Here is a 13119-nt window from a genome sequence, read left to right on the forward strand (position 1 = left end):
TGGAGGGATTTGGAGTTTAGTGCATACTTATCATATAGTGTAGACCAGGTCCCCGCCAGGAGCTATGCCAGGAGCCCCACATAATGTGCTGTGCCAGGAGCCGCATCACTGAGGCCCCATCACGCCCTGCAGCAGGATAGGGCAGCTGTCCTGACAGCTGCTGTTCAGCTGCATTTACTTCATCCCAGGGGCGGACACAGACTGTAGTGGGCCCCTGTGCAAGAAATTTTTGGGGGCCCCCCCCGCCCTTCATAAGGCAACAAAGTTATGTAAACATAACCCCCCTATGTGCATCTCTCACCCCCCCATGTGCAGCTCACCCCCGTGCATCTCTCATCCCCCTCCGTGCATCTCTCATCCCCCTCCGTGCATCTCTCATCCCCCTCCGTGCATCTCTCATCCACCCCCCGTGCATCTCTCATCCCCCCCGTGCATCTCTCACCCCCCGTGCATCTCTCATCCCCCCCGTGCATCTCTCATCCACCCCCGTGCATCTCTCATCCCCCCCGTGCATCTCTCATCCCCCCCGTGCATCTCTCACCCCCGTGCATCTCTCATCCCCCCCATGCATCTCTCACCCCCCCGTGCATCTCTCACCCCCCCGTGCATCTCTCACCCCCCCGTGCATCTCTCATCTCTCCCCTCCCTCCCATGTGCATCTCTCATCTCTCCCCTCCCCCCATGTGGATCTCTCATCTCTCCCCTCCCCCATGTGCATCTCTCATCTCTCCCCTCCCCCCCATGTGGATCTCTCATCTCTCCCCTCCCCCATGTGCATCTCTCATCTCTCCCCTCCCCCCATGTGCATCTCCCATTCCCCCCACTCCTAGTTAATTGTATTTAAAAAAAAATAAAACTTGTTATACTTACCCCCATGCGATCCCTGCAGAATCCTGGCGCTCGTCCAAATCGCTGACACCAGGTTCTCCTGACTTCCGGCCATGTGACGGCGCCGTCACATGACCGGAAGTCAGGGGAATCATGAAGGTGCTGCTGCAGCAGCGCAGCGCTAAGATGTCCCGGACCCGGCGCTTAGCATGCGGCCGGGGGCCCCATGAGGAGAGAGACGCACAAGAGGGGGGCTCCGAGGGGGCTCCTACCGGCCGGGCCCCATACTGGAGTCAGGGCAGTCATGCCCTGATGGAGGCTGGAGGGGCCCCCTCTCCCCGCGGACCGGCTGAAAAACCCCAACGGCCCGGTCCTGGTCCGCGGACCGGCGGTTGGGGACCTCTGCCCTAAGGGATAAATACAGTAAAAAGTGAAAAATAACAGAAAACATAAAAGTTCAAATCACTCCCTCTTTCCCTCATTAAAAATAAAGATAATTAAAAATAAAAAAACACATATGTGGTATCGCCGAAAAAGTCCGTTCTGTTAAAAAATAATTAACCCGATTGGTAAACATCGTAAACAGAAAAAAGTTCAAAATGCCAAAACTGCGGTTTTTTGGTCACTGCAATACAAAAAAATGCTTTAAGGAGTGATCAAAATGTCAAATCTATCCCAAATTAGTTTCAACAAAACATCATCTCGCCCCTGAAAAAGTAAGCCATTACACAGTTCTATCGATGGATAAATGAAAACATTACAGGTCTCGGAAAATGGCTAGACAATCCAAAAATTATTGTATTTAAATTTCTCATTTTTTTCGCCACTAAAATAATAAAAATAACTGGACAAGTTTGTTATCGTCGTAATTCTACTGATGAGGAGAATCATTTTGCCAGGTCATTTTTACCACACATTGTACGCTATAAAAACAGTTCCGAAAATACAATGTCAGAATTGCATTTTTTTTTTTTCAGTTTCACCACACTTGGAATTATTTCCAGTTTTCCAGTACACTATGTGGTAAAATGAATGGTGTCCTTCAAAAGCACAACTCATCCGGCAAAAAATAATCCATCAATGTCTGTGAACAGAAAAATAAAAAAGTTATGGGTCTTAGGAGAAGGGAATAAAAACAACGAAAACGCAAAAATGAAAATTGGTTATGTCATGAAGAGCTGAAAACCTAAGGCCAGCAGGATATGTATGAACTTGTAGGGCAGAGACGTATACCACAACTTTGCAAAGTGTTAGTGCGACCTCATGTGGAATATGCAATTTAGTTCATAAAAAGGATGCCCTGGAGTTAGAAAAAGTGCAAAAAAAGAACCACAAAACTGATAAGGGGCATGGATGATCTTGGTTATAAGGAAAGATTAAAATAATTAAATGTATTTAGTCTTGAGAAGAGATGACTAAGGTGAGACATGATGAACTTGGACAAACACATACAGTTGTGCTCAAAGTTTACGTACCCAGGCAGAATTTTTCCTTTGTTTCAGTGAATATGAATGATAACAAAAAACTTTTCCTCCACTCATGGTTATTGGTTGGGTGAAGCCATTTATTGTCAAACTACTGTGTTTTCTCTTTAAATCTTAATGACAACCAAAAATATCCAAATGATCTTGATCACCCTGTACTCAGGGATCGCTGGGTCAGTGTCCAGGAGATCAGGCAGTGTGACTGACAATCCAAGGTTCAAACCGGAGAGGGCACCCAGGGGTTAATCATTAAAATGGTGAGGAGAAAAGTTAGGTCAGGGTACTGAATAGCAATTCAAAGCCCACCAAGACTGTTTAATGAAATACAATAGAGCAGCAAAAGGAAAGGGTAGGGGGATTTAAATAGGGCTACTACACCGGGTGGGGGGGAGGGGTATTGAAGTGAAATTGTGCCAAATTTAATGACTTTTTCAACAGTCGCAATTGATGAGTCAGGCTAAAACATCTGGAATTGTTAGGCTCCGCCCACAAAGCTGAAAAAGTAGAACAGGCGAGCACATATATAATTGACTTAAAAAAGGTGCAAATTGAATAATGAATTGGGTCCAAACAAAAAAAAGAACAAAACTTGACAAAAAGCAGGCGCAAAGGCAATGATGGTATGTTGGTATGAAGAAACGGAAGGATGCATAAGTCACTTTTCACTCTCTGGCTGTAGATAATATGCAGCTTAGTATAGTATCTGTAACTGTTAAAGGGAATCTGTCACCAGGTTTTTGACAGAGACCCTAATTCCAGCAATGTGTTACTTACTAGTCTGCTTGATGTAGTTTTGATAAATTCACTGTTTTTATAAGCAGGAGATTATCGATAGAGGACTAGTAAACCTGCTGCTATGTAGTCCTCCATATTCATGAGCTCTATATAACCCCCCCACACACCACTGATTGGCAGCTTTCTGCCTATGCACATTGTACAGAGAAAGCTGCCAATCAGTGGTGTGGAGGAATTATACAGAGCTCAGCATTCAGATAACTGGAAGATCCGTAGTAATAAGTGATTTTATCAAAAACGCGGCAAGCAGCCCAGTAAGTGATACATTGCTAGAATCAGGGTGTCTGTCCATCCATCATACTGCTCTCGGACGGGGTAGCAAAAATCATGTGGCAGATTTCCTTTAAAGAAGCACTCTCATCAAAATTTTTATCCTCTAAATATATTGCAGTCATCATATTATATAGCTCTGTGTACTTACAATTGCTCATTTTGCCTTTGTACCCAGTTAATTCTTCTCTTTTCCATTAGGTCTGTGACATCACGTGATTAAAAATTAACTAGCTGAATCCTTCTAAGTTCTGCATAGAAACAGGAAGTACGTTTTCCCTGTATGAGTCATAAGTCTCTGCAAAAGTTACTGGCAGGGGGTTGGAGTGAGCAGCTGGGTCAGGAGTTGGAGAGGGGAATGATAAATGTAGGGACAAGAGACTTCCTGTTTCTACATAGAGCAGAAAAAAGAGAAGAATTATCTTGGTAGAAAGGGAAAATGAGCAATTGTAAGTACACAGTGCTCTATAATATGATGACTGCAATATATTAAGAGGATAAAAACTTTGGTGGCAGGATTGGTTGTCAGGGCAACCATTACAATACCGTGCGGAGATGGTCAGCATTGGAAAATCACAGTTGTCATGGCAATCTTAATGATGACAAATGTTCTGATATCATACAGTATTTTTATTGTCATCATTAATACTGCCATCATGGTCACAACACCATCATGTTACAACAGGACTGTTATATTAGTGCTATCATAGTCACCATAGTATTTCCAGTGTTATGGGAACCATTACGTCATTCTCACCATTTCAAGAAATGCCAGTATTTGTTTCAAAGCAACTTGTGTGATCTCATTACTGTAATGTCACCACCGTGACTTCAGTGTCATCACGGTCATCGTTGGCATGGAAGCCATTACAATAACATGACGATATCCATTAGGAATTCATCGTGACGGGACCAGCCTTTATCTCATCATATTGCAGCCATTCTGATGCCAATCGTTGTCATCCTAAGATGTCAAGATATTTATGAAGTCAGTGTTATCATGATTACTATTACTTTGAAGTCATTACCATAAGCAACCATTACAATGACGGCTACCATTTTATGTCATTGTTGCCATAGAAACCATCATGTTGTCATTGCCGGATTTTCTATTGTGATGGTAACAACTGTTATGAAGTCAAAATTTCCCTTAGGCCTCATTCACATGTTCAGTATTCGGTCAGTATTTTACATCAGTATTTGTAAGCCAAAACCAGGAGTGGAACAATCAGAGGAAAAGTATAATAGAAACACGTCACCACTTCTGTATTTATCACCCACTCCTGGTTTTATCTTACAAATACTGATGTAAAATACTGACCAAATACTGAACGTGTGAACATGACCACAAGCATGATATCTTTTATTCTAACTTTTGAAGACATCATTCTTGCCCTGGCAGCATTTATAATATCAGTACTGTTGTGGCACCCAACAATATACAGCTAAAATAACAAAGCAATGGCTTCAGAACAACTCTGTGACCATTCTTGACTGGCCCAGCCGGAGCACTGACCTAAACCCAGTTGAGCATCTGTATATAGCGCCATATTAACCATTGTCATGTCACAGCTATCATTATTTTGATGACACTGTGGTCATAAATGCCTCTTTAATGTCAGTGACTTTGTGGAAACTATTAAAATGATGTTTTGTAAATATATCAGGTGTTGACCTATAATTCAAAAATCCCCCACCGCAACATTGTTGGCAGTAAGCTGAACATTATTAATACTGAAAATAGCAGCTTCATGTAAGTGGCAAAGAAGTAATAATGATATTGGTACATAACTCAAGTAGATTATGCTTTTGAACTCAGTATGCCTTCACCATATACTGTACAGTACTATGCAAAAGTTTTAAACAAGGGTGGAAAAAATACTGCAAAAGTAAGAATGGTTTAAAAATAGAAGTGTTAATAGTTTATTTTCATAAATTATTTTATTCATATCCGTAAATAAAATGTGAAGTGAATGAACAAAAGGGAAATGCAAATCAAATCAAAATTTGTTTTTTGAAGGAATCTGACGGATATTGTTCTAAACATTTTGGAGAACTAACCACAGATCTTCTGTGCATGTAGACTTCTGAAAATCCTTCTGTCTCTAAATATAATACTTGACGGTCTTGATTATGTTGACATCATGGCTCTGTGGGGGCCATATCATCACTTCCAGGACTTTTTGTTTTTTACGCTGAAGACAGTTTTCAATTAGATAGACTGTGTGCTTGGGGTCATTCGCCTGCTGCAGAATAAGTTTGAAATCAGATGCTTCCTTGTTGGTATTGTATTATAGATAATTGTCTGCCTGTGTTTCTTAGCATTGAGGACACCATTAGTTCTGACCACATCCCCAACTCCATTTGCTGAATTGCTATGAAGCTCCACCATGCTTTACTGTTGCCTGTAGACACTCGTTATTGTACTGTTCTCCAGAGCTTTGGTGACAAACTGCCTTCTGTTACAGCCAAATATTTCACATTTTGACTCATTAGTCCAGAGCACCTTCCTCCATTTTTTTACACCTCAGTTCCTTGTTTTTGTTCATAGTTGAGTCACTTGGACTCGATTCCGTGTTGAAGTTGTGGTTTTTGGCCGCAATTCTTCCATGCAGACCCTTCTGGGCAGACTTCTCAGAATAGTAGATTGGTGTAGCTGGGTCACACTGATTGCTGCCAGTTCTGAACTGATGGCACTGCTGGACATCTTCCATTTTTGAAGGTAAGTAAACATGATGCGTCTTTCACCCACTGCAGTACGTTTCCTTGGCCGACCACTGCATCTACATTCCTCAATTCTTTGGTGTCCTCAATCCTGAGAAATACAGGCGGATATTTATCAGTCATGCAATACCATCAAGGAGGTGTTTTATTGGTTCCAAATTTTTTTATGCAGCAGAGTAATTATCCCAAACATACAGCTAATATCACCAACAACTATCATCAGTGTAAATAAAAATTAGAAGCCCTGCAAGTGATGATATGGCCCCTACAGAGCCCTGTTCTCAACATCATTGAGTCTGTGTGGAATAACACAAAAAGACAGAAGTATTTACACAAGTCTACATGCCCAGAAGATCTGTGGTTAGTTCTCAAACTAGTGTTCCAGTGTATTTAGAAGAATTAATGCTTTGATGTTTTTAAGCAAAATGGTGGTCACATCAAATATTAATTTAATTGTTAATTTTCAGTTTTTCCACACCTGCCTAAAATCTTTGCACAATACTGTACATCAGGAAAATTTTCTATTGTGCGCGCCAAACTTATGCCTGATACTTGGTTGAGCATTTACTTTCCATTCTTGGTTGTGCAAATTCCTTGCCATGCTTGCAAAGTGGCTACTTGTATTATGCTTTGTCCTAGTGGGTCCTCTCCTAGAAGGCTAGCTATGGCTTTCAGGGGGGAGAACACATCTGAGTGGGCCCTGAACCCAATCCAAGTTTATAAATGCAGAGCCACCTCCTATTCATAGTGATTATAAGCACCCCCATAGACACCTTAGCAGATGACAATGTATTTCCAATAAGCAGGGGTGACTATATACAGCAAAGTCCTCACAGGGCATGTACTGAGTACAGAGAAGAGGTGCACCTGTTGCCTGTACCCACTGTAACTGGTAAAATGACCTTGATAAATAGTGGTCACAACCTCTCAGCTCTCCTGATCTAATTAATCTGCTGCATCTCCTTCCACCTCCTTCCACCTCCCTTACTGTGAGTCGACCAGACAGGTTACGTCACTACACCAAGTGACTTCTGTTGGTCCAGTTAGTTAACATTACATCTGACGGTGGGTGGGGTCCATTATAGAAGTTCGGTAAGGCTTGGAGCAGGGAAACAAACCAGATACAAGAAAAAATTGTTGTGATCGAGCTCACCCAAAATAAAGTAGCCAGAGATCCTTGGCTCAGATTTTACTAATATATACATATAATTTTACTAAGTCTGTAACTAAAGTTACGTTACTGCATATTCTAGGAACCAACGAAAACACCACAGTGAAAGGAATTCTGGATAAAATTAGTGCAATTGTTGAACCAAATGCTGAACAGTATGGTACTAATTTATTAAGGTAAGTGAGATATAAACATATTGCTTTCTACTTAGCATCTGGGTAGATTGTATTGAACAATTTCATGTACAGTTGTGAAACATAGTCCTGAAAACTGGTGTAAAAGCTGATCCCAGTAGGCCTTATGCCTATAGGTGACCATTCAGAAAGGGCAGCTGTTAACAGGAAAATCAATCATATTGTAGTCACAGGTTAAATATGTGTACTTACTTGGGAATTGAGTAATCACAGCTCTATGGGAAGAGTTAGCGGAACCTGAACCATGGCTCAGTGGTTAACACCATTGCCTAGCAGCACTGAACTCCTGGATTTGAACTGATTTGGAATTTAGATTGTGATCCCTAAATGGACAGAAATTGTTGTAAATGATAATCTCTGTATATATTATTAAAATAATAATTTAAAATAATAAATTATTAAAATGATATGTATTAAAGGGAATCTGTCACCACATTGTTGTTGAGAAATCATCTTTTATCACTAAATGACGTCTTCCAGGCTATGGGGAGGACGCTGCCTGGAAAATAACTCTGTCTCTAGAGATTATTTTACATGAAGGAGGAGTTACCAGTGTGATGTGTGATGGCCGCTCTCTGCTCTCCTGATCTCACTGCAGAGCTGTGTGTGATTATACCTGACGCTGATCTGCAGGTTCCTCTCTTCCATCTCACAGGCAGACAGGGCTGCAATATTGCTGCAATACAGCAGAGCTCAGAGAGAAGAAGAAAATGTGTTTGCAAGAAGACAAAGTTCTGTTCTCCTGTTCTGTGTCAGTTACTTGTCTCACACTGGTAACTCCCCCTTCATGTAAAATAATCTCTGGAGGCCGAGTTATCTTCCAGACAACATCCTTCCCAAATATATTAGCCCAAAGGGAGGGAGTCCCTATCAGATGCCGCCCAGACACAGTAAATAGTAAAATATTAATAGATAGACTTTACAGTCAATAAGGCGGAGGTAGACAGGCCCAGATAGAAGGAGAGGTTTTATAGAATTATAAGATGTTTATTATACAAAAATTATGTTTAGGATGGCGCAGGCGCACCGAGAGAAGTGTGCGTGAAAAGCCTGTTCTGTGTTAGTTACTTGTCTCACACAGGTAACCCCTCCTTAATGTAAAATAATCTCTGGAGGCCGAGTTATCTTCCAGACAACATCTACCCCAGAGCCTGGAAGAGGTCATTTATATAAAGTGATAAAATATGATTTATCCACAATAGGGCATTTTATTTGAGGCATACAGGGAGGACTTTTCAGCAGTCTAAAACCTGTATTGCTATATTAATAGTTTCGCTAGGTCAAATGTGGTGACAGATTCCCTTTAAGAAGGGCTCCACATTGTTCAGCTTTACTTTGCATGAACAGCTACTGTATTATTGAAAGGGATTTTTATCTATACCTATAGTATCTGCTTACCCTCATGTGTCCTCTCTTACTCTCTTCTGTTCCACACTCTCCTTGGAGCCATATCCGCTTTTGTGGGCAGTACTTGTACTTCCATTAGCTGACACCATTGTGACTTTCGCTCAGTATAGCGATCTGACGCGCCCCCTGGGCCGTGGGTTACCCGGAGCCTGGCCTGTAGATGCTGGGGGTTGTAGTCACCGTGGCGGTGACCTGGTCCGTGACCCAGGTGGTCAATCTAAGGGTAGTTTATGTATATCTGTTATGTATAGTCCAACTACGCCACCTGTGGAATGCGGTTTGTGATGAACCTGTAGCCGCCATCTTGGTAATGATAAATCATATCCAGGGATGGCCACACTTCAGCAGCCCCCACCCTTGGGACCTTCTGTTAAAACGTCAACTAGATAGTTTCCCCCCATCCAGGCTCCTGTAAGATAAGAAGCCTACTTAACACTTGAATGCTAGGAGCTTCAAAGACTTCGAGAGGAAACACAGCCAGCAGGGGGGGGTGCTTCGTCTATCTGTACCTGACCATTTGTCCCATAGGACTAGTTTCTTTGTCTGTCACAAGCATGGAGGCATAAGATATAGAAACATGAAAAGCACACGCATGTTGCATGGGATGGGCCAATAAAAAAATATCACGGCGTCCCGGAGCCAATGCGCACACAAGCCTCCGCGGTAGACGTTTGTACGTGCTCTGGAAGACAAGATATAGCGCTGAGCCATTCCTGAGGACCGTATGGTATCATAATTGATATCAAAAGGTCGGTTACGGCGGCCCGAATCCATGGGAACCCCTGGGGGTATCCTGAGACCATCCCAGAAGAAGTTATTGGGTTCCTTAGAATTTGGGCTTCTGATCGAAGTTAGACCTGAGGGTGGAGACTGAGCCAGCTGACCTCACCAGCAGTGGGCGGGACGGGGCAGGTAAGATAGCAGGACAGACAAGAGATAAGTCAGTCTTGACCCAAGAGTGGGGTGCTGAACATCTGAGCACCAGCTGAGGCCACCAAGGGGAGGAGCAGTTTGACCATGCGGTGGTAGGCCTCAGCCTGTAACAAAGAACCGTGCCTGCGACCGCAGAATCCTCTCCCTGCGTCACAAGAAAATCAAGAAACCGGTAACTGATATGCTGTGGTGATTCTGTGTGTTGTATTCCATTGTTGTATAGTTTAGCCTGACCTTATACCTGTGTATATTTAGTTGTATATCGTGTATCTAGTGTATTATTATAATCAATTACCTCAAGTAATTGTGGGCCTGCCTTTTATTCTGCATAACGAACGCACGTCCGTGTGAGCTCGGCTCAAGCCAAAAATGCTACCCAGGGTTGGTTCCTGACCCGATATAGGCCCATTCACGGACTGGGCGTATATCTAAAATAGGGACTGGTGGCAGCATACCAACTGGGGATTGGGGAAGGCTGGTAGTGACGGTCGGAGGTTCAGATATATATATTCCTGGCGCGGCCAAGGAAGATATATATACCGCCCTCACTACAGAGGGCCCCGATACCCAGTAGGTTACAGGACAGTCTCCCTGGCGACCGCTTATCCTAGGTGCAGTTCCTTGACTGACCTGAGGCTAAGAGGGCGCTAGCGAGTTGTGCTGTGTAGTGACGTTACGGTTTAGTGACGTTGAAGGGATAACACACTACCGTGTTCCCTGCGCTGGTTGCAGCTTCCTGGCACTACTTTCTCTAGGTGCAGTACCTTGACTGACCTGAGAGGTAAGGGGGCGCCAGAGAGCTGCACCCACCGGCCGGCTTTCATCACATTGGTGGCAGAGCGGTGGGATTGCAGAATAATAGTGTTGTGGGACCCCTACTCCCAGGCACTAAAGACTGCCAGTGGTAACTTCCACTGCTGGAGTCTTAAGGTCAGCCCAACGTTAGACGGTCAGGCTAAAAGTATAACAAGGTGTGTGCAAACTCAGGGTTGCAGCGGTGTCGGTTACCAAGATGGCAGACGGCACCAGGAGCAAGACCCTGCAGGAGGCTAATGCTACGGTCCGTGTGGCAGGAGGGGAGGACATTGTTACTCATGGCGAGGAGGAGTCCAGCCCGGGCACCTCAGGGAGCCAGTCCCCAGTATACGGTCCCGCAGTGGGCTGCCCACCACCTACCCAGCCCAGCCTGTCCAGATCACAAGCCCTTTTACAAGCGGCTATGGCAAGTCTCCAGTCTCATGGCGATGCCGTCTACAAAACCCTCCTGGCAGCATCAGAGAAGGCAGCGGAGGAGGAGCGCGAAGCTGCGGAGCGCCGGGAGGCTGCGGAGCGTGAAGCTGCAGAGCGCCGGGAGGCTGCGGAGCGTGCAGAGCGAGCTGCGGAGCGCCAGCACCAACTGGACCTGGCCCAGCGGGGGCTTCCGCTAGAGCAACCAACCCATCAGGAGACCAAGTCGTCCAAAGTCCGAGCTGAGGACTTCCCTCTACTGGAGAAGGATGGGGACCTGGACTCCTTTCTGGTGGCATTTGAACGGACCTGTCTTCAGCACCATCTGGCCCGGGATCAGTGGGCCAGATACCTGACCCCCCGTTTGAGGGGTAAGTCCCTGGATGCCTTGGGGGACTTACCTGCCGGGGAGGTACAGAACTACGACTGCATCAAGCGGGCCCTGATCCGGCAGTACAACCTCACTCCCGAGTCGTACCGCCAGAAGTTCCGGAGCCTGCTGCGTGGCCCCAAGGACACCTGGACCGATCATATGCGGGCGCTGTTGAGAGCCGCAGAGCACTGGACCTCGGGTCTAGCGCTTACTACCCGCCAGGAGGTCCAGGAACTGTTCGTCACGGAGCAGTTCTTGTGGAACTGCCCAGAGGACCTCCGACAGTTCCTCCGTGACCGAAAACCAACAGGGGCTTCTGCTACAGCCGCCCTGGCAGACGAGTATGCCAATAACAGGGCGCCTGAGCTGAAGAAGTCTGCCAGCAGCACCTGGAGAGGGGGTAAGCCCAGTCATGCCCCTGTTTCCCCGGCCCCTAGAACACAAGGGGTGTATCCCCCTGTTGCCCTCTCCAGGCAAGGACCAGACGTAAGACGTTGTCATCTATGCAACAAACCAGGACACTTTAGGGCTGCGTGTCCCCAGCGCCAAAAGACCCCATCCCAGTCCCAGAGAGCGCCCAATGTTTTGTGTGTGGGAGGGGGTGGTGGTAGGTCCCTGGACAACATCCAACCCGCCACCATAGGCCGTTCTGCGGTCATGGGACTGCGGGACACGGGCGCTGAACGAACCCTGGTACGGCCTGAGGTGGTGTCCCCCCAGGACTTGGTACCAGGAAAGACTCTTTCCGTCTCCGGGGTTGGAGGCGTGGAGCCGGCACTTCCCGTTGCCATGGTGTATTTGGACTGGGGTGCCGGAAGGGGGATGCGGGAGGTGGGAGTAACGCCAAATATTCCCGCAAATGTTTTATTAGGGACCGACTTGGGGCGTCTAGTATCGCAGTATGTACCCTCTGAACCCCCAAGTTCGGCCCCCCAAGAGTGTATTGATTTGTCTGCTGCTAATGCCAACCATGTTGTATGTAGTGTGTGTCCTGCTGAGGAGGAGGGAGTGAAACCTGAGGGTAACACCTGCACAGACACAACACAAACAGGGTTAGTGAAAGCAGGTGGGGAGTGTGGGGATGCCCGCAGAGGTGCTCAGCCGGCGTGCCGTGACCTCTTGTCCTCCGGTGAGGGAGGGGGCGGGCAGGATTCTGTAGAGGGAAGCTCAGGGATGGAGAGGGGGGCAGCTACCGGCAGTGTAGGGCTCCCAGGGGTATCCAGGCTGCTGAGTATAGGCCCACTGCAGGGGGAGGAACAGGCCATGGGAGGTGGGGGTGTCCCAAGAGAGGAGCCGCCAGGTAAGACCCCAGGGCAGGAGTTCCCCACATCCGAGATGTCCAAAGGCCTAGGAAGCCTGCCTGATCGGGCGGCTTGGTCAGAAACAGAGGGGAAGCAGGCACTACCCACGGTCACAGCGGTCATAGCCGCTGTCACCAGGAGTGGGAGCGCCGGAGCCCAAGGAGCCTTGCAGAGGTCCGACGGCTTCCCCACTTCTGACCAAGTGTCTGCCGGGTCAGACAGCGGCCAGGTGACATGCCCGGAGGGGCTGACAGAGGATGTGGCAGTTTCGTCGATTCTGGCCACATCAAGTCAGGAATTTCAGGCTGCGTTGGAAGCAGACGACAGCCTGAAAGCTCTCAAGGAACAGGCGGCACAGCCTCCCATGGAGTCAGACTGCGAGCGTGTGGTCTGGGACCAGGGACGGCTGTAC

The 13119-nt window shown here is 46.3% G+C and overlaps 1 protein-coding gene across 1 annotated transcript in view; it reads left to right on the forward strand.

Moving 5' to 3' along the window:
- ADGB (androglobin) overlaps positions 1-13119 on the forward strand; it is a 443164-nt gene that overhangs the window by 278639 nt on the left and 151406 nt on the right. Inside the window, exon 23 of the mRNA XM_073672692.1 lies at positions 7355-7448. Coding sequence (XP_073528793.1) covers positions 7355-7448 — 94 coding nt within the window. The remainder of the gene's footprint in view (positions 1-7354; positions 7449-13119) is intronic.

The sequence above is a fragment of the Phyllobates terribilis genome, unplaced genomic scaffold (assembly GCF_046119375.1).
Source record: "Phyllobates terribilis strain yellow unplaced genomic scaffold, ASM4611937v1 Scaffold_3__8_contigs__length_932513732, whole genome shotgun sequence".
Taxonomy (NCBI): Eukaryota; Metazoa; Chordata; class Amphibia; order Anura; family Dendrobatidae; genus Phyllobates; species Phyllobates terribilis.